We start from the raw sequence: 21,346 nt of genomic DNA on the forward strand, positions 1-21,346 counted from the left end.
TATGGCAAATGTTGAAATAGTATTTCAGAAGATTACACAATTTGAAAAAACCTTGTTTCAACTGTCACTTTATTGTAAGATGATAGCATTAATTACAAATTTAAATTATAACTTGGTAGTCTTTAGTCAGGTACCAAATTGTATTAAGAGGAAACTGCTTATTCAAAAGTGATCATAGAAGAACTCAAAATCAGAGCAAGAAGGACAATAAACACCTCACTGGCCAATAGACTGTTTTAATTCTCTCACTAGATGAAACTCACGCTTTTCATTTTAAGTGGGGTAACTGTAACTCCAGCAGATGGCGGTACAGAAAGCTTTTGTCACAGCCTAGTTTCCAGTCCGTCCCTCAAATGTTTCTAGCTGTCTCAGTCTGGATAGATGCATTACATAACTGGCTGTGCTTGAGCCTTCTTTGCAAGCAGCTTTAGATCTGAAATGCACTTGGCAATTGTCTCCTTTTCCTGTGATAAGAAAAGAGAAATCTGGTTAGATCTTTCCAAATCACGGAAGGATATAAACATGCAATTCTTATCTCCTACAAAACCTTGAGATTCTTACACAATCTTTAGTTGTATTACTGACTTTAAATATAATAAACTATTAGGAATTATTTACTTATTTACACGGGGAAGAAGCAATTTATTTTAAGAAAATTCAGGGATTAAAATCCCCTGGCTCAGCTTTTATAAATGAAATCTATGTAAAGTTTGAAGCCAGTTACGCCTGTAACCACATGCCATCGGTGTGAGCTGTACAGCTACTAGCTGCTTGAAAGAGAGCAAACTAAGATTAGCAATACAAAATTATTAAGAATGAAAATAACTGTTCTTTTATTTTCTGCACTTTTTTACATTTTCCAACTTTTTAAAATAAGTATTTTTTTTTACATAAAAGATAGTTTATTAAAAAAACAATTCATTAATATAACACTACATATCTGGGAAAGAAGAAATCATGTCAAAAGTACATAAAGAACATAATTTTTACAAAGGAAATCAAGTTTAGGTAAATAGAAAAAATTTCTGTTCAAGACCAATAAATCAGGTGTTGGGAAAGAGGAAATGGAATGAAAATCATTAAATTAGGAAATGGAAGGGGCTCAGAAATAACCTTGTCTAGTCTCTATGTTTTAGAGAGAAATTAAATGTGTTGGTTAATGTTTCCCAAATGATGAACTTGATCAGTCTGCAACAACCAGTGTTCTGAACAATCTTTCTATTGTTCTGACCTGAGATAAGAGGCCTTTAACCAAACTCTGGAGGAGGAAGCCACCCAGGTAGCTGTGCAGCATTTTCTAGGTTCCACCATTCAGAAAAACCAACTAGAGATTGTCTCTAAAAACTCCTGGCCGGCTGTTCTGATCCTGGCTGGGCCACCAGTGGACACCTGTCAGAGATACCACTCCAAGTCCAGAAGCTTCAAACACCATGTACCTGCTGTGCAGAGATGCTCTGTACCACATGCTTCTCCACCCATTGCACCATGTGCTCTTGTTCCTTCCGACGCATCATATTCTGCACAGAGATATGATAGTCCAGGCGATTCTTGACCTCCTTGTATACTCTATGCAGCCGTTCCCGGTAAGTAACCTCCAAGGCCATAGCAATGTTATTCTGAAGCAAAATGAAGGAATGATGAAAACTGCACTTCAACGTATAGTTTCCAAATTGTCTTTTATGAGTGTAATTGACCTCTCTGTTAATTTCATGCATACAATGATTCTATATTTGTATATACTGTGACAACATTACTACAATGAATCTAGTTAACACTGTACCACAGGTAAGTTTCTGGATTTTGTTATCTTTATTAGAAAGGCCCTGTCAACTCCAAGGGTACTGTATTTCTTTTCATACTCTCTTTTCTACTTTTATAGTTTCATTTAATAAGATCTTTAATTCACTTGAAATTTATTTTAGCATGAGGCAGAAGGTAGGAAACCAACTTTATATATACTACTGACAAAGGTACCCATTTGTCCTTCCTCCACTAAGATGAAAATGCCATTGATGTAAACTGCCATATGTGTTTAGGTCTATCTCTAAACCCTATCACCTGAGTTTCTACTCATATACCAGACCATACTATTTCAAGTTCATTCTAATTTTATAATTTTAATATTTGGCAGGATTGTTCCTCATAATTTCAATTTTTCAGAATATCCCTGTTAAAATTTTTAATTTTCTATTTATCAATTTGTCCAAGTCCCAACATCCCACCTCTATCTCTTAGTATTTTCTTTCTAAGAAGGAATGTGTTAAAATTTAAAGATTAAAGTAGAATTGATGTCTTTATAATATGAGCCTTCCAATCTCAGAGCCTCATACCTCACAAGCACTTCACAAAGAAAAAAGATTATACATTTCTAGTGAAGTTTACTCCTAGGAATCGTTTCCTAAATGGTTTATCTTCCTCCAGTATATTTTCTGATGGATTGCTATTTGCATATAGAAGTCTACTGATTTTGTTTGATATTAATTTTGTATCCAGACACTTTGCTGAATTTACTTCTTGTTTTAAGAGTTATGTTGCTTCTCTTAGGTCTTCTAGGAATATAATCAGGTAATCTGTAAGATTAACTTTGCCTTTTTGAATTTTTATACCTCTCGCTTCTTTCTCTTCTCTAATAATATCTACTCACGCCTCCAGAACATTATCAATTTAATAATGGTGACAGGGACATTGTCATCTCCTCGTGTGTGATGAGATTCCTTATAGTCAGCCTGTCAAATGTGAAGGCTTGGCATGTTAATCTCACGGAGGCCCTTAATACTCCTGAGTACAGTTCATTAGCCCATTCCCTCTCCTGATCCTCCTTCCACTCAAATCTCTCGTATCTTCTTCTCTACTTCCAACTCACAGCAAATGAACTTCCTTCTTATTTCACTGAGAAAGAGGAACAAAAGAATTTCCACAAGCTTCTACCACCACATAAAACAACCTACCCGAATCTATACTCACATGCGTTGCCTTCCTTTCTGTAGCTATGGCTGAACTATCTATATCTATGCTCTTGAAGCCAACCCCTCCACGTGTGCATTCTATCCCAAGCCCTCTGGCTACTGACGGACATCACTCCAGCAAACTCTCCCCTCCCCTTTCTGGCATTAATTTTTTCCTAACTTCTATCAGATGCTCATATGTAATGATACTTTTTTTTTAATCTCTCGATTCCTACATCCTCCCCTCCTAGCTATTAATTTCTTTGCCCACCATTACAGTAAAACTCTGACAATTTTCAGTTGTCTATACTGACTCCATTTTCCTTTCTTCCATTGTTTTCTTCAACCCACTCCAATCGCTTCACTAAAGTAGCCCTTACCAAGGTCACCAAGAACCTCCATATTGCTAAATCCTATGGTAAATTCTTAGGCCCTTTATTACTTGACCATAAGTAGAGGGACTACAAATTGAAGTACTTTTTTTTTTTTTACCTGTTTTTTCCCCTTGTGTTCCAAAATTATGGATTTAATTGCCACCTGTAAGCTCATGACTCCAAAATCTGCAGCCTGGAATTATCCCCATCGATTCCAGACTCATATATCCAATGACCCTAACTAACAACTCTACTTCACCAACTCATTGGCATTTCAAATCAATGCATACAAGACCAAAGGCTACCTGCAACAGGATAATCAGAGTGGTCCTTCAAAACGTGAGATCATATCACTCCTTTGCTTAAAAGCTTTAGTGACTTTCTCTCTCCTTCAGAGTACAGGTAAAAGTTTTTCCAGAAGTCTGTAAGACTTTATATGATCTAGCCCCTGGCCACACTCCACCTTGCCTTTTTAAAATTCTCCTTCTCACCCAATCTACTTCAGTTACATTGGCCTCCTTACTTTCCTTGACTATACTGAGCAAGCTTCCAGGTTTAGGGATGACATTACAAATGTTCTTCCCTCTGCCCGGAATACTATTTCTCCAGAAATCCACATAGCTGCACCATCACTTCTTCTGGTTTCTGCTCAAAAATCACATTAGAGGCCTTTCTGATTGCCTATTAAAATAGTAACTTCTCCTTCTAAACTCTCTTTCCCTTTAACATTAGTTTATTGCTCTACATAGCACTTATTACCAATCGACACTCAAGTCTGATCAATTTTTTTTCTGCCCTTTTCTCAACCCTTGGCTAGAAAGTAGATTCCACGAAGGCAGACTTTGTTTTGTTCTCTGCTGTAATCCCAGAACCTGTCTTGACTGGTGTCTCCATAGAGGAAGAACTCAATTATGCATGAGGCAGAAAGTATTCTCTGGCTGTAACCTAATTCTGCATGGAGAGAGGTTTTAAAACATTCACGTGCTTAAGAATCTTCAGGCATCCTGTTTGTAAACGACAGATATCTGGATAGCTCCTAGCAGAGGCTCTGATGCCACAGGTCTTAGAATAGGTCCTAAAACCTGCACCAAATGACTGATGCTTGTGTGGTACTGAGACCACACTAGGAAATATTTGACTAGACACCCTGGCCTGTTTGGCTCAGTGGATGGAGCGTTGGCCTACGGACTGAAGGGTCCCAGGTTTGATTCCGGCCAAGGGCACATACCTGGGTTGTGGGCTCGATCCCTAGTGGGGGCGTGCAGGAGGCAGCCGATCAATGATTCTCTCTCATCATTGATGTTTCTATCTCTCTCTCCCTCTTCCTTCCTCTCTGAAATCAATAAAAAAATATATTAAACAAAAAAACTAGATAGAGTGCTTTAAAAAAAAAAAGAGAAATATTGGACTAGCCTACTATTCAGATACTTACTTTACCTAAGCATGTCATTTTTCATTTCACGGGTATTTCTATAACATAAAACCTCAATATAAGGACATCTCACTTTAAATATTAGGCATAAAGTACTGTACTCAAAGTAATAACAAAATATTTGGACATGTTCCTAAAGTGGTTTAAAAAACTAAATATTTTACAATCTAATTCTGCTCTGACCATAGTAAAAAGTTCTACTACTACCTGAATCTGCTTGTAAATTTGGAATGTAAGTATCAGATTTTCTTATAGCAAACATGTTTCCTCGTGAAATGCCTTAGACAGTGAATTCCATTCTTTAATCAGCTGTAACAATGATTGTTTTCCTTTTGTGTGGATTTATAATTTTAGCTTTCTAATTTTAGAGTAATAACTAAACATTTACACACGTGATAGGTCTTCAATGTCTAAACAGCCTTAACTGCCAACCCCCACCTAAATCTTCTCTTTTCTAAATAAAATATGCTCAATTTCCAGCCATTCCTCATGTAAGAGAGTCTAAATTTTTTTTTTTAAATGCATACAAATGAGTAACTTTATTCTTCTTAGAAAGTTCTGAAACCTACCCTCTGGACATCAAAAAGGTAATGGCGCTTTTGAACCAGTGCCTGCTGGGACTTCTCCAGCTCAATTGCATCCTGGATACCTTTCATGGTAGCCTGTTTTGCTTCTTCTAGTTGGGCAATTTGTTGCTGCAATTACAATATTTAGAACAAAGATCAGTGAAAGCACCAAGAGTAATAAAACAGATTCATTTTATTTTTCCGCAAAGTTATATCCCTCATTTATAAAAACACAGAGACATACACACATATAGGGAGAAATGCACAAATCCTTTAAAAGAATTGCCCATGACAGCTACACAGTATCTGTTGAATGAACAAAACCATGGAAAATGTGGAGAAAGTTTGGTAGATTTTCAAAAATTTATCTTGATTTCTGATCTCAAATTAGTAACCTATCAACACCTGTAGTTGTACTTATAACTAGATTAATTTCTAACTATATTGAATATATATGTATATACAGATATATATACATTCATATCAAAAACATCACTTGATGGCTTCTACTATGGTCTCAAATGGGAAATAAGGTTTATGGTTCTTACCTCATTGAGTTTATCAGCAAATTCCCCAATAGAGGCACCATATTTTTTAATGACATAGACAAGCAACCCTATTGTTGATACAGCAGAGATGGTGTCTGGAGTAACCACATATATTTCTTTGGATAGAAAATATAAGATAAGCCCAGTTCCGAGCACATAGGGCCCTAAAAAAGAAAAGGTTATTTTATGATGGATATGCTAGATCTAACAGGGTAAGACAGAAAGATAATTCTGCATTTAATTAGTTGAAGGCCAAATAATGATTAAAATAATTGGATTCAAAGAAGAACACTGGATTGAGAAGCATTATGGTAGAGTTGAGAGAACAAGGATCTGAACTCAAGGAAATCTGACTCTACAACTTACAAGAAACTGGGGAATGTAAGTAATTTCTAAGCATAGATTCCTCATCTGTAAAATGGGAACAGTACCTTCTTCACAGGGTTGATGAAATTAAAAATAATGTATGTAAAGTGCCTAGCACAGCCCAGCTGGTGTGGCTCAATGGTTGAGTGTTGACCCATGCACCAAGAGGTCGCTGGTTTGATTCCGGGCCCACGTTGTGGGCTCGATTCCCAGTGGGGGGTGTGCAGGAGGCAGCCAACCGATGTTTCTCTCACTGATGTTTCTATCTCTTTCTCCCTCTCCTCTCTCTATAAAATCAATAAAAACATATATTTTTAAAAAATAATGTGCCTAGCATAGCTGCTCAACAAACAAGAACTATTCCACAAAGGTGTCAGGTAACTTTCAGAAGTAATTTGTTCAGCAGAATGTACAACTTATTGAATGGGAACATTAGTCAGGATAAAATTGATCTACTGCTGCTTATTTTTATTGACTAGGAACCTGACACTGAAGATAAAAAACAACTACAGCTATAAAGTAGTACATACATAAAAAAGGAATAATTAGATATCGGGGTTCTCAATTCCTGTAGCATCTTCAAATGCTTCAAATATAGCTATCTTTTCTTGCCTCCCAGGACGCTAAACAGAGACAAAGCAGACCTTCATGGCAGCATTTTAGTGTTTTTGAGCAACACTAGCAACAAAGGACGTTAGGCTATATTATGAGAATAAAGGGGTTTTACTGCTGACCTCTGAACAATGTGGTGGGGAGCAGTGAAGTTAGGGGTGTTGACCATCCCCCCAGCCCAAAACTCACACATAACTTTTGACCTCCCCCCCCAAACTTAACTACCAATAGCCTTGTTAATGGAAGCCTTATCCAATATCATAAACAGTCAATTAACACATATCTTGTATGTTATATGTATTATATGCTGTTCTTTTTTTTATTATTTCAAACCCTTGTGTCGAAGGCTGACTTTCAATAGATCGCAGCGAGGGAGCCGCTCTGCTACGTACGAAACCCCGACCCAGAAGCAGGTCGTCTACGAATGGTTTAGCGCCAGGTTCCCCACGAACGTGCGTTGCGTGAAGGGCGTGGGGGCGGCCCCCTTTCCGGCCGCACCCCGTTTCCCAGGACGAAGGGCTCTCCACACCGGACCCGGACCCGGTCCCGAGGCGCGGCAGTGGTGCGCCGCGCCCGTGGGGGGCGCAATGGCCCGCCAGCAGGGACGAGCGGGGGACCGGCTATCCGAGGCCAACCGAGGCTCCCGCGGCGCTGACATTTGGGGAAATCGCAGGGGTCAGCACATCCGGAGTGCAATGGATAAGCCTCACCGTGGGAAAACCACCTTCGTGATCATGGTATCTCCCCTGCCAGGTAAGTATTATATGCTGTTCTTACAATAAAGTTAGAGACATAAGAAAATAAGAAAAATACATTTACAGTATTTATTTTAAATTGGCCTTTTTTAAGAAAGATTTTTTGTTTTTTTAAAAATATATATTTTATTGATTTTTTACAGAGAAGAAGGGAGAGGGATAGTTAGAAACATCGATGAGAGAGAAACATCTATCAGCTGCCTCCTGCACCAGCCCCCACTGGGGATGTGCCCACAACCAAGGTACATGCCCTTGACTGGAATCAAACCTGGGACCTTTCAGTCCGAAGGCTGACACTCTATCCATTGAGCCAAACCGGCTATTTACAGTATTTACTGAAAAATATCCACATATAAATGGACCCCTACAGTTCAAACCCACGTCAATGGTCAACTAGAGTTTCAAAAATATTTTACCCAGTTTCCCATACAATGTTTCAAGATTTGTTTTGTTTTTTAATTTGCCTTCTATATATAGATTTTAAATGTGAATTTGCAAAAAAGGTCTATCACATGTAACATTTTCATCATCTATGGAGATCTGTGGACACTAATGTTTCTTGCAATTTCAGTTACGACAGTGGTCGGCAAACTGCGGCTTGAAAGCCACATGCGGCTCTTTGGCCCCTTGAGTGTGGCTCTTCCACAAAATACCGACTTCTGCGCGTGGGCCATGAAGTTTCAATCGTACTGTACGTGCACACCCGCACGTGGTATTTTGTGGAAGAGCCACACTCAAGGGGCCAAAGAGCCGCCTGTGGCTTGCGAGCCGCAGTTTGCCGACCACTGAGTTAGGAAAATGCTAATCTAGGCACTCCCTGGAGGGTTCAAAAAAACACCTTGGTTTCCGATGTTCCACAATCCTAGCAGTACGTGAGTACAGCAAGCAAGGCAGTGCATGTAGCAGAAAGGACACTAAACCTAATTGGAGAATCTGGATTTAAGTACAACTCAGTTACTAAAGAGAATAAATTTGGTAAATCCTTGGTTTCCTAGTTCTTCTGGTTAATGAAAATGTCTTCATGGGACTGTTGTAAGAATTAAATAGTGTTAAGTGAAAACATATCTTCTTTCTATATAAAGAAGCCTAAGCAACTGTTACAACCAGTCGCTATGACGCACACTGACCACCAGGGGGCAGACGCTCAACGCAGGAGCTGTCCCCTGGTGGTCAGTGCGCTTCCACAGCGGGAGTGCCGCTCAGCCAGAAGCCGGGCCCATGGCTGGTGACCGAGAGCCTCTCCCGCCTCCATGTCAGTGCTTCCTAGCGGCTACAGCGGGCGCAGTGGAGCGGCCTGGGCTCCTCCCTGGCCGCCCGCCACTTTGTGCACTGCTACATCCCTCGGGGGATGTTGGATGGGCCCCCCGAGGGATCCTGGGATATGAGAGAATGCAGGAAAGGCTGAAGGACGCTGCCAGGCACGACCCCATACATTGGGCCTCTAGTTGCATTATAAAAACGCAATGTTTCACAACATTTTATGTTTTGAGAGGGGGAAAAGCTAATAAATACAGCCCACTTTGTTTTCATGCTTACATATACAATTTAATACACTCTACTGCCTTACCTGGCTTTATTCTAATCCACAGCTATTTCTATTAGATAGTATATTGTACAGTTACTTGTTTCTTTATTGTGTATCCTACAATAAAATGTATGTTCTGTGATGGCATACCACTGCATGCCTGGACTAGTGCCTGGCACAGAGCAGGCATTCAATAAATTTAGTATATCAACAAATGGAGACATTGCTAAAAATCAAGTTAAAATTCCAAACAAATTTATTTCAAAGACAAGTTAGAGCAACTAAATTGTTATACTGAATCACTTCCACAATTACTTTTAAAACAGCTGGCTTGATTTTTGTGGTGTATGTGAAGAAGTAAGAGGCTGCCCAAATACTAGGTTAACATAAATCACACAATCCAAACATACTATCAAAATGGGCAAATGCTCACCTGTTACACCAGTTTTAGGATAAAGAAACTGGAAGAATTCCTCAGGGATCAGTCCAAGACGAACTTTTCCTCCATATTCAGGAAGAGGTGGTACAGGGGCAAGACTTGGCTGCCCAGTGTGAAAGGTCCTTGTTGCTTGCACAACCCTAAGGTAGTAATGACACAAATTTAAAGCCTATTCTTTAAAGAGAACACAGTGTATGAAGTTAGCAGAAACAATGAATGGGGATAAGGACTGAGGCAACAAGAAAGAGACGGGGACCAAGAACAGAAAGGTCATAACAGAGAGAATAGACCAAGAACAGGAAAGTTAGGGTCTAATAATTAGCTGTGTGACAAGGCAAATGACTTACATAAAGTCGTATGCAATCTTCTACCCAAAACTAGAATCCCTTCTGTAAGTCTCATCAGTTATCTGTCTATTATCAGCACGGAAATATATAAGAACATAGACCAAAGGCAGACTACTGTCTGGGTTCAAATCCTAAACCCGTTTAGAATGATACTTGGCGTATGTTAAAGTCCTATGTCAGTGGTTAACTATTACATGTCCACTGTTATGAGCTCCCTGATGGCAAGAACTTTGACCTTTTTGAATATTCTCTGGGATGGGGTGCTGACCAACACTACGTGAAACAGGTTTGTTTCAGTGTTAGGTAGCTCTAATTATGTTCATCTTTGAATTGAACTGCTATGTATGTCTTGAAACCTCCTTTTATGGTTCTGATTTTATTTTTCTCTGTACGAAAGATACGCTCATACTAGTATATGTGGGTTAAACATCTCACTCCCCACACAATCCTGACTGTCCACCACAAGGAGCTCTCTGATTTTGTTTACAAAAACTAGGTACACAGAACTGAACATAATACTCTTAACACAGCATGACCAAATCATTCATTCTACAAATATATATTCTGAACTTGCTATTGCCATTATTGTATTGTACTACTATTGTATTGTACTACAGTGGATTTGAAAATTATTCTTGTACTGTAGTAGCCTAAGATTCCATTTTTAGCAGTTATAGCAAATTGGTGTCTCATTAGGTTTCAGATTAAATAAAATCCACTAGTCGTTCTCCTATCTGCTGTTAAGCGTAGTCTCCTTCAAATACTCGGTATGTTTTTGTCCCAATTCTCTGTACCTCCATCCCCTTGCAATGTAAGAGTTTATATTATTTCTTTGATTTTGGTTCACCGCTTGTCTTTTTAACATTATTTTTATCTTTCTGAATTACAGTTTACACTCTATAGTATTTTCTTTTAGTTTCAATACCCCATCAACTTTTGAAATCTGAGAATCATGCTCAAGATTCTTTCATTTAAATCAGGGTTTCTCAACCTTAGCACTACTGACAGTTTGGACTACTGGCAATACTTTGTTGTAGAAGACTGTTCTGTGCGCTGTAAAGGGATTAGCAGTATCCCTGTGGTCTGTACACACTAGAACCCTGGTCGGCAAACTGGCTCGCGGGGCACATACGGCTCTTTGGCCCCTTGAGTGTGGCTCTTCCACAAAATACCAACTTCTACGCATAGGCCACGAAGTTTCAACCGCACTGTATGTGCACGCACGCATGTGGTATTTTGTGGAAGAGCCACACTCAAGGGGCCAAAGAGCCGCATGTGCCTTGCGAGCCGCAGTTTGCCAACCACTGCACTAGAAGCATCTAGTGTAGCATCCCCCCTCCAAATGTCCCATGGAGGGCACACTGGCCCAGGCTGAGAACCGCTGATTTTAATCACAGCACTGGAGAATTGGCTTTAGGCTGACACAAATCTTCTCCTCAACTGGCTGTCGTAGTTCAAGCCCTCATCTCTTGCCTGAACTTAATAATCCCAAACCTGGTCTCTCTTCTTCTGGTCAAATACCCCTTAATCCTATCCCCTGACACACTGCTGCCAATATTTTTAAAATGCAAATTTTACTTAAAGCCTACAGAAAAACAAACTACTTAATATAGCGCACATGATTCAGCATCTGTCAAATTTTAGACTCTCACCTTTCATTCTCCTACCCTCTAGCCATGAAGTACTCACAGCTCTCATAAACCAACAAAAAAAACCCCACTCCCTTCATGCTGTTCCTTCTGCCTGCTATGCCTTTCACTTAATAACTGCCAAATCCAACCAGCCTTCAGGACATCTCTAGTACATCCTTTATCAGGGCCTCTCCAATCTTGGGGTAACACTTATTCATTCCACAAACATTCATCACTGACTTTCCACTTATGTCAGGCCCTGAAAGCACAGCAACAAGCACACCAAGTCCCAGCCTGTTTAACACTGTTGTAAGGCTGTGGGGAGTGTGTGTATAGGTCTGTACGCTTTCAGGTAGCTATTTCGGGTTCTATGAGGAAAAACGGAGCGAGATAAGGGGACAGGGAGCAACAGAGTGGGAGCAGGCGTTTTGTAGGAGGCCAGAGGCCACCTGAGCCACTGACCTTGGGGAAAGAGAGAAGAGCAAGGACAAAGATTTGCGGCAAAAAATAAGCTCCACAATTGTAAAAGGAACAGCAAGGCCACATGGCCCCAGAATGAGCTAAAAGGACAGTGACTAACGAGGCATGATAGGACCCGCTCCTTTTGGGCCTTCTGGCGATGCAAGCTTGGATTTTATTTCAAGTGGGATTGGGAGCTCTGAAGGGTTCAGGGGGGTGGGGTGAGGAGACGGACATAATTCCTACTGGGAGAAGGGGCCGTAATGGGAAAGAAGAGATGCAAGGAAACTAGTTGAGAGGCTACCAGAATAGCCCCTGTGAAAGTTGATGGCGGTTCGTACCCTAGGGTGGTAGCGGGAGAAGTGGTCAGAGTCAAGGTACAATCTGGTGGAAGGACCTTGCTGATGCATTAGATATGGAAACTGAAAGAAAGAGAAATCGAGGATGTTCCTTGTATCTTATATATGAATCTTGTGTATTTTATTTATTACCTGTATTTACTTGTCTGTATGGAATCTTTCTTCTCTGATAAGTTGGAAGCAATTATAGCTTTGCTTTATTACATACTCAAAAATTACAGAGAGATTAAAGCCACCTTTTCAAGCCACAGAATAGTTATCCCATTTTGCAAGATTTACAGCTAAAAACAGAAATCACCCTCCCAAATGGACATTTTATGAAATAATATTAACCTAACAGCTGCTAACATTTACTAAGCATATACTACGTATCTGGCACTGGTTTTATAGTTTCACAGAGATTAACTCTTTTAATGTTCATAACCCATAATGCACAATTATCTTCATTGTGCAGATGAGGAAACAGAGGTCACACAGCTGGTAAGTGGAGAGGCCAGGTGTACCTCTTTCTTCTAGCTTTGGAGTTCTTATGCTAAACCAGTGATTTTCAAGCTTTTCATCTCGTGGCACACATAACTAACTAAAATTCTGCGGCACACCAAAAAATGTATTATATTTTTGGCCGACCTGACCCCCCCAAAAAAGATATAATTTTGATACATTCACTTGATGGCCATTGTTGTGTGGGCTGTCTTCACTTTTTTATTTGACAGTCGAAGGGAAAAGAGGTCAGTGCCCTTGACTAAATAGTCAGGCGTTGCATGTTTTAAAATCCCTGTGGCACACAGGCTGAAAATCGCTGCTCCAAACCATTGCTCTACAGCTGCCTCCTCTCTGGACTGTCAGCTCCATAAAGGCAGGCCCTCAGCCTTGCTCATTTTCTATCTCTGGCTGTCTGGGTGGCAACTAAATACCTATTGAATCAATACATTTCCCTGGCTCTTATCTCCTGGCAGTAAAAGTCGCAATCTGGGAGACAGACTGCAAACAACTCGCTTCATTTTTGTTTTACTTTAAAAAACCTGTTCACTCATATGTGGGCTATGAAACAGAAAGCAACAAACTAACAAACAAAAACAAATCAACTCACAGACACGGACAACAGTCTGACCAGAAAGGGGCTGAGGGAAGGCTGATGAGGGTAACGGGGGTGAAATACATACACGGCGAGGGAAGGAGACTCAATGAGCACACAATGCAATCTACAGGTGATGCACTTGAAACTTAATGTCACCCCAATACATTTAACTAAAAACAAGGCAAAAACTTGTCCTTGGGTACGCAAAAATTCGGATCACAGGAACTCTGATTCGAAAGGTGGCAGCTCTGTCTACCTGAAGGTCACAAGGGAGAGGGGCGGGGCTTAGAAGACATCAAACCGGTTTACAGTTTAGTTAGGACACATCGCCTAAAACTCTGCATCTTTGCCATAATGTGATACGACGACGGTAGCTCAGAAGCCCCAGTGTTTGAATGAAGCTTTACGCGTTCCAAAATTACCTAAAAGAAGGTAATTTCTGGCCCAAAGCTGAGAGGTCACAGAGAAGCGAAAGGCGAGGACAAAAAAACAAGGGCGAAGGGGAGCATGACGCCCCTCACTTACCCGGGACCGAGGAGGGCGGCGTTCTTCAGGGAGGGGGCTGCAAACACACAAGCGCAGGTCAGCAAGGTCAAGGTGACATTTGGTTCGCCCCTCCCTTGGTCCCCGCGGGGCCCGACCACTAAGGCCACTCACCTCTCTTTCCTGTCCCCCGAGACCTCGCGCCCACCTTCCCAGCGGCGCTAAGAACCCCCGACTCAGGCCCCAGGCTCGCTAGCGTTTCTTCGACCACTGTCCTCCCACCCGCTCCGCGTAACCCTAGACGCGCTTCTCTACGGTCACTCTGGTAGCCCCACCCAGGCCTACACCTCTCACCCGCTGCGGCGGCTGCAGAAAACACCACCCGAGACAACATGGTCAGCGAGGGCAGGCTCGGCGGTCCTGGCGGCCGGGTGACCTGGACGAAGTATTCTATCGGAGTCCGAGCAAGATGGTCGCCCGCAAGTCTCGCGAGAAGAGAACGCGAACCCTCGTTCCCTCAACTTCCTCTCCAATTGTTTTTTCTCGCGATAAGAGGCACGCAGCGCGGAGAACCAGTCGCGGAGGGCGGCAGTCGGAAAGCGGAATGGAACCGTAGAAGCAATTCTCGCGAGATGTAGAGTGCCAGTCGCCTGTCCAGAGGGGCGGAGGCCCAGGGGGTACCACGTGGGGACTGTCGGAGCTGAGCCTCCCGCGGGCGTCCAGTTTGGGTCTAGGTTGGCATTGAAACCGTGGAGATGAGGAAGGAAACCCCGCCCCCCCTAGTGCCCCCGGAGGATCGCGAGTGGAACCTTCCCCCTAATGCACCCGCCTGTATGGAGCGGCAGTTGGAGGCTGCGCGGTACCGGTCGGGTGAGCCGAGATCCCGGGCCTGGGGCTCCCTCACCCCGCCTCGGGGCGACCCTTCCCGAGACTGTTCCTTCTGGCCCGCCCCTGCCCCTCCTGCCACCCTGATCCATCCCTCGCTGAACTCGGTCCCCAACTGTGCCCCGCGATCCGGAGCTCACATCCAGCCTCAGTCCGCGTGGTTTTCTGGGCTGTCGCCATGGAGACGAACCCTTACATTCCTCGCGCGCTGACAGCTTGTACCTCCCTTAGATGGGGCGCTCCTGCTCGGGGCTTCCAGCCTGAGTGGCCGCTGCTGGGCTGGCTCCCTTTGGCTTTTCAAGGACCCTTGTGCCGCCCCCAACGAAGGCTTCTGCTCCGCTGGAGTTCAGACGGAGGCCGGAGTAGCTGACCTCACTTGGGTGGGGGACAGAGGTATCCTAGTGGCTTCCGATTCAGGTGAGTCACTGTCTCCTCAACCCCACGGGTGCAATGAAGGCCAAGGGGGGTACAGGTGGGGCTAGGTTCAGTCTTTCATGCCCCACACTCAGTGCGTGGGGTAGCTTGAGGGTGTTGGTCCCTCAGGAGAACTCCTGTGTAGGTGGGAATACCTTTTCCAAAATTCTGAATTGCCTGGTGGGAATTTCTAACAAAACTCATAACAAAATTAAGAAATGGGTTGGAACCATTTTTTCTTCCATGTAACCTGCCCCATAACCCCCCAATCCAGACCAAGGTTAATCTTAATCTTAGAGATAGTGTTGAAGCCAGTCTCTGGTGCCTCTTTCCATATTTTCCCATTTTCTTCTGAAATGTCTCTATTCTGCTTTCTTTGTTTTGAATGTCAGACTCAGTAGTGGAGATTTTGATATTAAAAAAAAAAAAAAAGACCAGAATTGGTGTGTTGGCAGGCATTACATGAAATTTAAAATTGAGCCTCTTGACAGTTGAGCTTGAACACTACATATATTCAAGACAACTTTTGGGGTGTTTTCAGTACTTAACCAGTCACCGTGCAAGCCACTGAGTTATCCAGCGTATTTTTAAAGACTCTGCAAGACATTTATTGAAACTGTTCAACAAGTATTTATTATAATTGGAAAGCTTTAACCACACTGGACTGTGTGTACATAGACCATAGTGGAGATGTCATCCTTCCGCCCCCCCGAACGTATTTTCCAGTATTTTCTCACTGGAAGTGGGGTGATGGATTTTACCAGCTGGTTCATCTTTTCCTAGAAGCCTTCGCCACCTAACTGTTTGGACTGTTGTTAGGAAAAAAGTAATACCAGCATAAAGGCAAATGGCTTGGAAGTTAGCTAAACCCTCTAATAATATGGACTTTGCTTCTATAGAAATAACTGAATTTGTTAGCTCAGTGACAATGGACTACTTGAATCCTAGAAGTGGATTACTGTGTTGGTGTAATTCAAGCTTGTTCCCTTCACCCTCCATCCTATCCCTGACAGGTGCTGTTGAATTGTGGGAGCTGGATGAGAACGAGACGCTCATTGTCAGCAAGTTCTGCAAGTATGAGCACGATGACATAGTGTGTACCGTCAGTGTCCTGCGCTCCGGCACACAAGCTGTCAGCGGTAGCAAAGACTTCTGGTGCGTCCTTGTTCTCGGCACCCCTGTCTCTAAGCCTCCTTTGGATGTCTTCACTGTTTGATTAGCCTTGTTATAGAACATTTCAGACTCACTCTAAGATCCCAGTGACTGATTATGGCATATCTCTAAGGTGTCCGTGGAGATTTTGCAACCCACTGAGTATCTGTTTCCTTTTTCTTCTTAGCATCAAGGTCTGGGACCTCACTCAGCAGATGGTACTGAATTCATACCGGGGTGAGTGCCCTCTCTTTTTTTCCAGTCCTGGCCTTAGCCATTTTATTTGTTTATTTATTTATTTATATTTTTATTGGCTTCAGAGAGGAATGGGGAGAGAGAGAAACATTCATGATGAGAGAGAATCATTGCTCGGCTGCCTCCTGCACGCCCCCGACTGGGGATGAGCACACAACCTGGGCATGTGCCCTTGACCGGAATGGAACCCGGGACCCTTCATCCCTCTGGCCGATGCTCTACCCACTGAGCCAAACCAGCTAGGGCAGCCGTTTTATTTTTATTTTCTTTTTGGACTCTTTGTTTCAACTTTGCTTGGATGTTAGGGGCAGCAGGTCCTTGCTCTCCTGCCTGACTACTACAGGCAGCTACTCATTCAATTAGAGGAAAGAGAACATTCAGGAAATCTATTCCCTTAAAACGTAGTGTCCAGAATTCCCGTGAGGCATGCGTCCTGCAGTATGAAGATCACTCTTCTAGGATGTTAACTATGAAATCTTTCACTGTCCCTGCTCAGCCCTAATTTCTCTCTCATTGTCTTTGCTAATTAATTTTTCCCAAGCGCTTTTTAGGTTTTATAACTCCATCAACATCTCCTCTTAGGTTTTGTTTCATTCAAAATCTCTCGTGAAATTTATTAAATTGCATCATGAGCCTAGGCCTCCTTCTCCCCCTCCCTCCTGCCCCTTGATAGGGTCTGGCTGCTGGCTAGTAGTGGCTTCAGCTTCTCTCACATTTCTCTCCCCTTCCTGTACAGCTCACTCCGGGCAGGTCACCTGTGTTGCTGCCTCTCCCCACCAGGATTCCGTGTTTCTCTCATGCGGTGAGGTGAGATACAGCCTCTTCTTCCCCTCCCACTCCCCAGCCACACGCCAACCCTCGAGGCCAAAGTCTAGTGTGGAGGCCTCCTGGCCCGCGGCTGCTTCTTGGATTCTGAAGCCCTTTTTCTCTTCCTTGGCTTCTAGGACAGTAGAATTTTACTCTGGGATACCCGCTGTCCCAAGCCAGCGTCACAGATGGGTGAGTCAGAGAGCGCGGTGGGAGAGTGGGACTGGGACCCTCCCAGGAGAGGCTTTCCTTGGCCAGAGTCAAAGGGAAAGTCATCAGATGCCAGTTGCTGTGACATAAGTTACATAACCGCTCTCTTTCCCACTGAGGCTCTGCTGACCTCAGAGGAAGGGCTGGTTCCTGGGTGGTGATTTACTTTCCATTTCCTGGATGGGTCAACAAGGGGGCCAGAGTTGAAATCTTCATGCTTAATGCTTGAAACTTGCCTGCGGCTTGTGTCCAGAAAGGGCAGGAGGCTGGTGGGTCAAGGATGAGGACCTGGCTGCCTTCGTGGGTTTTGAGAATCAGAATAAAGAGTTCCTGGGACTTAGACTGCATCACCTGAGAAGCATCTTCTCGGAGCTGGGCTCTGGGTCTCATACGAACCCTCTTCTCTCCTTTGCAGGCTGCAGTGCCTCTGGCTACCTTCCTACCTCACTAGCTTGGCATCCACAGCAGAGCAAAGTCTTTGTCTTGGGTAAGGGAGCACCTCAAACTGCGTGTTGACTCTAGGAAGGGGGAGGATGAGAGAGGGAGTGCCAACTCCATAATGTACAAGGCTCTGGCTGCTCTGCCTCAGCACACCTGGCACCACATGCATGATGCTGACGGGGGCTGGAGAGGGGGACCATCCTAACGTGGTTTTAGTTCAGCTTTGGACAACGTGATTTCCTCCCCCAGTGGCTTTGAGTCCTGATTGTTCTGGCTCTTGCATCCTGGGTAGAAGGATGGGCCACAAAGTCGTGGGGGTCATGATACATCAGGTCCTTGAGTAATGTCACTTCATTCAGCATCGTTTCATAACATTGATGAGATGCCACAGGAACTTAAATCTGGTTTATATCAACGAGCCTATGCAAATTGGTTTCATTATATGTTGTTTCACTTAGAATTACAATCCATCGGTGACGTTAAGTGAAGACTTACTATTTAGGGAATTTCTTTCTACTGTGCATAGTTGTGCTATCATGGTGACAGGGTTTACGGTTAAACTGATAACTACATCATCCATTAACTTAATTTTCACAACCACCCGATGGCTACTTACGCCTATTTAACGAAAGAGAAAACTGATCCTCAGAGTGGTTAACTTGTCCAGCCTCGTGGGACTAGCATTCAAGTCCAGGTCTGGCTGAATCCCAAGCCCGCACTCCTAACCACTCTGCTGCACTCTCGCTTTTCTGCAGGTGATGAGAACGGCACTGTCTCCCTGGTGGACACCAAGAGCGCAAGCTGTGTCCTCAGCTCAGCTGTGCACTCCCAGTGTGTCACTGGGCTGGCGTTCTCCCCACACAGGTACTGTTCTTTGTCACCAGGGCCTGCCGGGGACGCCTGGGCACAGCGAGGGGACTTGCTTATGTCAGCCAGGCATTAGGAAGTTCCTTAAAGCAGACACGGCTCTGCAGAGGTTTCGGAATGTCAGTGGTCTCTTAAGACGGGTCCTTTTTTGGGTTGTGCGGTCCCTGTCTGCAAATGGCTAACATCCAGCTCAGCACCCAGCACAGTGAATAGTGCAGGCCTCTGGGACAGGGTGGTTGAGAAGCCCGTGTTTCTGGGTTATTGCTGGAGCTGCAGGGAGGGTCCAGATGGGGTGGTTAGTTGCCAGGACGATTGTCCACCCTGGATTTTTTCCATTTCCCTCATCTTTCCTTGGAACTTACAATGTCGACTTGAACGGTAGCCAGACCTTAACCCAGCGTGGGGATCAGGCCCCCTTCTCCGGTCACTTTAGAGGGGGGTTTGGGAGCTGGCCCATCGGGGTTTGTCTTGGGTTTGTCTGTCCTGGGACCCATGGGCTTGCCTTCCCTCCCTCCTCTAGTGCTCCCCTGCTGGCGTCTGTCAGTGAAGACTGCTCCCTTGCTGTGCTGGACTCGGGCCTGTCCGATGTGTGAGTGCCAGGGGAGCTCTGTGAGCGGGAAGCGGGGAGGGGAGCAGCGGGGCCAGGCCCTTTTCCTTTTCAGGAAAGTGCATTGTCTCTGTCAGGGGGACCAGGTGGGGGAAGCGGGCGGAGTGTTGACCCTCTCCCTCCTGGGGCTGCTTCACAGCCAGCTCTGCCCCTGGTAGAGGAACGTGGTGGCGGGCGGCGTTTCTGAGACTGGCATGCCAGCCTCCCAGAGGGCAGCCTGCCCTCTTCCCATAACGAATCGCTTAGTGAATTGGAGCCTGTTGCCAGGTGAAGAGCACCAGATAGAAGGTCTGTTTTGTCTTCCTTCTTGGCCATGACTTGCGGTCTGAGCTTGGCCCATGTCCCTGCTCTTGCTCTAGCCTGTTTCTTCGTCTATGAAAATAAGGTTCAGTGAGGTCCTCTGGGGGTGATACCTGACGAAGTGTGTGTAATGCATCCCAACAGTGTGCCTGGATATGGTGGGTTCTCTCCTCCTGTCCCTGCCACGCTCAAACTTTCCTTCCCACTTCTAGGTTCAGAAGCCGAGCCCACAGAGACTTTGTGAGGGATGCTACATGGTCTCCGCTCAATCCCTCCCTCCTCACCACCGTGGGCTGGGACCACCAGGTCATCCACCACGTGCTGCCCACAGAACCTCTCCCAGCCCCTGGACCTAACAGTGTTGCCAAGTAGACTGGGTTTAAGGCAAAAGCAAATCCCCCAGGAGTAGCCTCGCCCTTTGCCCTCTCAGTCTGAGAGACCACACAGGAGCCTTTTCAAATCCAGGTCAGCTGATACCCCAGACCCGGGCAGTCACTAGGCATGTCTCTCAGCCTGGGTGGCTGATTCTGGGATCCTGTAGTCATAGGGAAGAAAAACTATCTGGGAAATGGATAGATATGTATGTCTGAGTGTGTGTGTGTAGATTTTTGGTCGGGAGAGGGAAGCCCACCCTCTCCACCCCCTAAAAACGAGTTCATGAGGCTTTTATGCTTCCCATGTAGCTGTGCGTGGGGAATCAGCTGTGTCTAGATGAGATGTGGGCATTCCTGGATTCTAGAAGCAGCTCATATACTACTCAGATGGAGCAGCTTAATTTTTTTTATAGAACTGAATTCACCTTTAACATGGGCAGTGCTTCCATTCACAGAAATCCAGGCCAGCTCAGCTGGGGGAAGAGCCGGGCCACTCACCACAGTTTTGCACAACTTGCCATTAAACTGACTTCGAAGTCCATTTTCTGGCCGAATAAAGTTTGGTGCCTGTCTAGTGCCTCCCCAACTCCCATAGAGTTGTGTATGTGAAAGATGAGGGTTTTTCTATCATAGAGGCCATAGATGGGGATGGTGGAGAGCTTAAGGGCATTTCAGTTAAAAACTGACATATAGACTTGCAGAGAAATGGCTGCCACCTTTCTTACCTGAAAATAGCCTGGGGCCTGACCTCTCCTGCCCCTGGGCCCTTTCTGTGGACACTGGCTGATGAAATAAAACGTTTAGGCTTTATGGGCCTGTCTTTTCCAACGCGTCTTATGTGCAGTTACACATATTTCACTTCTCGGGGTATCAGTCCTACAGCCCCCAGAGCAGCTGGTTGGAACTTAAGCTAAACATTTGGTTACTGAGGTTGGTGGACTGGCTGCTACTGCCAGTTAGAAATCATGGCTCAGTTCCTGAGCATATGGAAATGAAATATAATCCATCATGTGCTTTTGTACTTGCGAGTTCAGCTTAGCTAAAATCGCACGGAACTGGGCAGTTTGAAGGAACATGGACACATTTTTATAAGTAAAGATTCCGGTCCAGCATGT

The 21,346-nt window shown here is 44.3% G+C and overlaps 2 protein-coding genes and 1 pseudogene across 2 annotated transcripts; 1 reads left to right on the forward strand and 2 right to left on the reverse strand.

The window, feature by feature from the left end:
• Positions 1-52: 52 nt before the first annotated feature.
• On the reverse strand, positions 53-14,429 carry ATP5PB (ATP synthase peripheral stalk-membrane subunit b). Its single transcript, XM_036342354.1, has 7 exons — positions 14,274-14,429; positions 13,962-13,998; positions 9,557-9,702; positions 5,866-6,029; positions 5,321-5,446; positions 1,437-1,616; positions 53-464 (listed from the first exon to the last, which is right to left on the reverse strand). The coding sequence occupies exons 1-7, from the start codon at positions 14,311-14,313 to the stop codon at positions 387-389; spliced, it is 771 nt and encodes a 256-aa protein (XP_036198247.1). The 5' UTR covers positions 14,314-14,429; the 3' UTR covers positions 53-386.
• On the reverse strand, positions 7,470-7,604 carry LOC118673826 (annotated as a pseudogene).
• A 98-nt stretch (positions 14,430-14,527) lies between the features above and the next one.
• On the forward strand, positions 14,528-21,045 carry WDR77 (WD repeat domain 77). Its single transcript, XM_036342353.1, has 10 exons — positions 14,528-14,789; positions 15,036-15,221; positions 16,232-16,373; positions 16,558-16,607; positions 17,362-17,432; positions 17,570-17,624; positions 18,058-18,129; positions 18,839-18,947; positions 19,471-19,539; positions 20,070-21,045. Exons 1-10 carry the CDS (start codon positions 14,675-14,677, stop codon positions 20,227-20,229), a joined length of 1,029 nt encoding a protein of 342 aa, XP_036198246.1. The 5' UTR covers positions 14,528-14,674; the 3' UTR covers positions 20,230-21,045.
• The last annotated feature ends 301 nt before the right edge of the window (positions 21,046-21,346 follow it).

Source organism: Myotis myotis, unplaced genomic scaffold, assembly GCF_014108235.1.
Source record: "Myotis myotis isolate mMyoMyo1 unplaced genomic scaffold, mMyoMyo1.p scaffold_m19_p_18, whole genome shotgun sequence".
Taxonomy (NCBI): Eukaryota; Metazoa; Chordata; class Mammalia; order Chiroptera; family Vespertilionidae; genus Myotis; species Myotis myotis.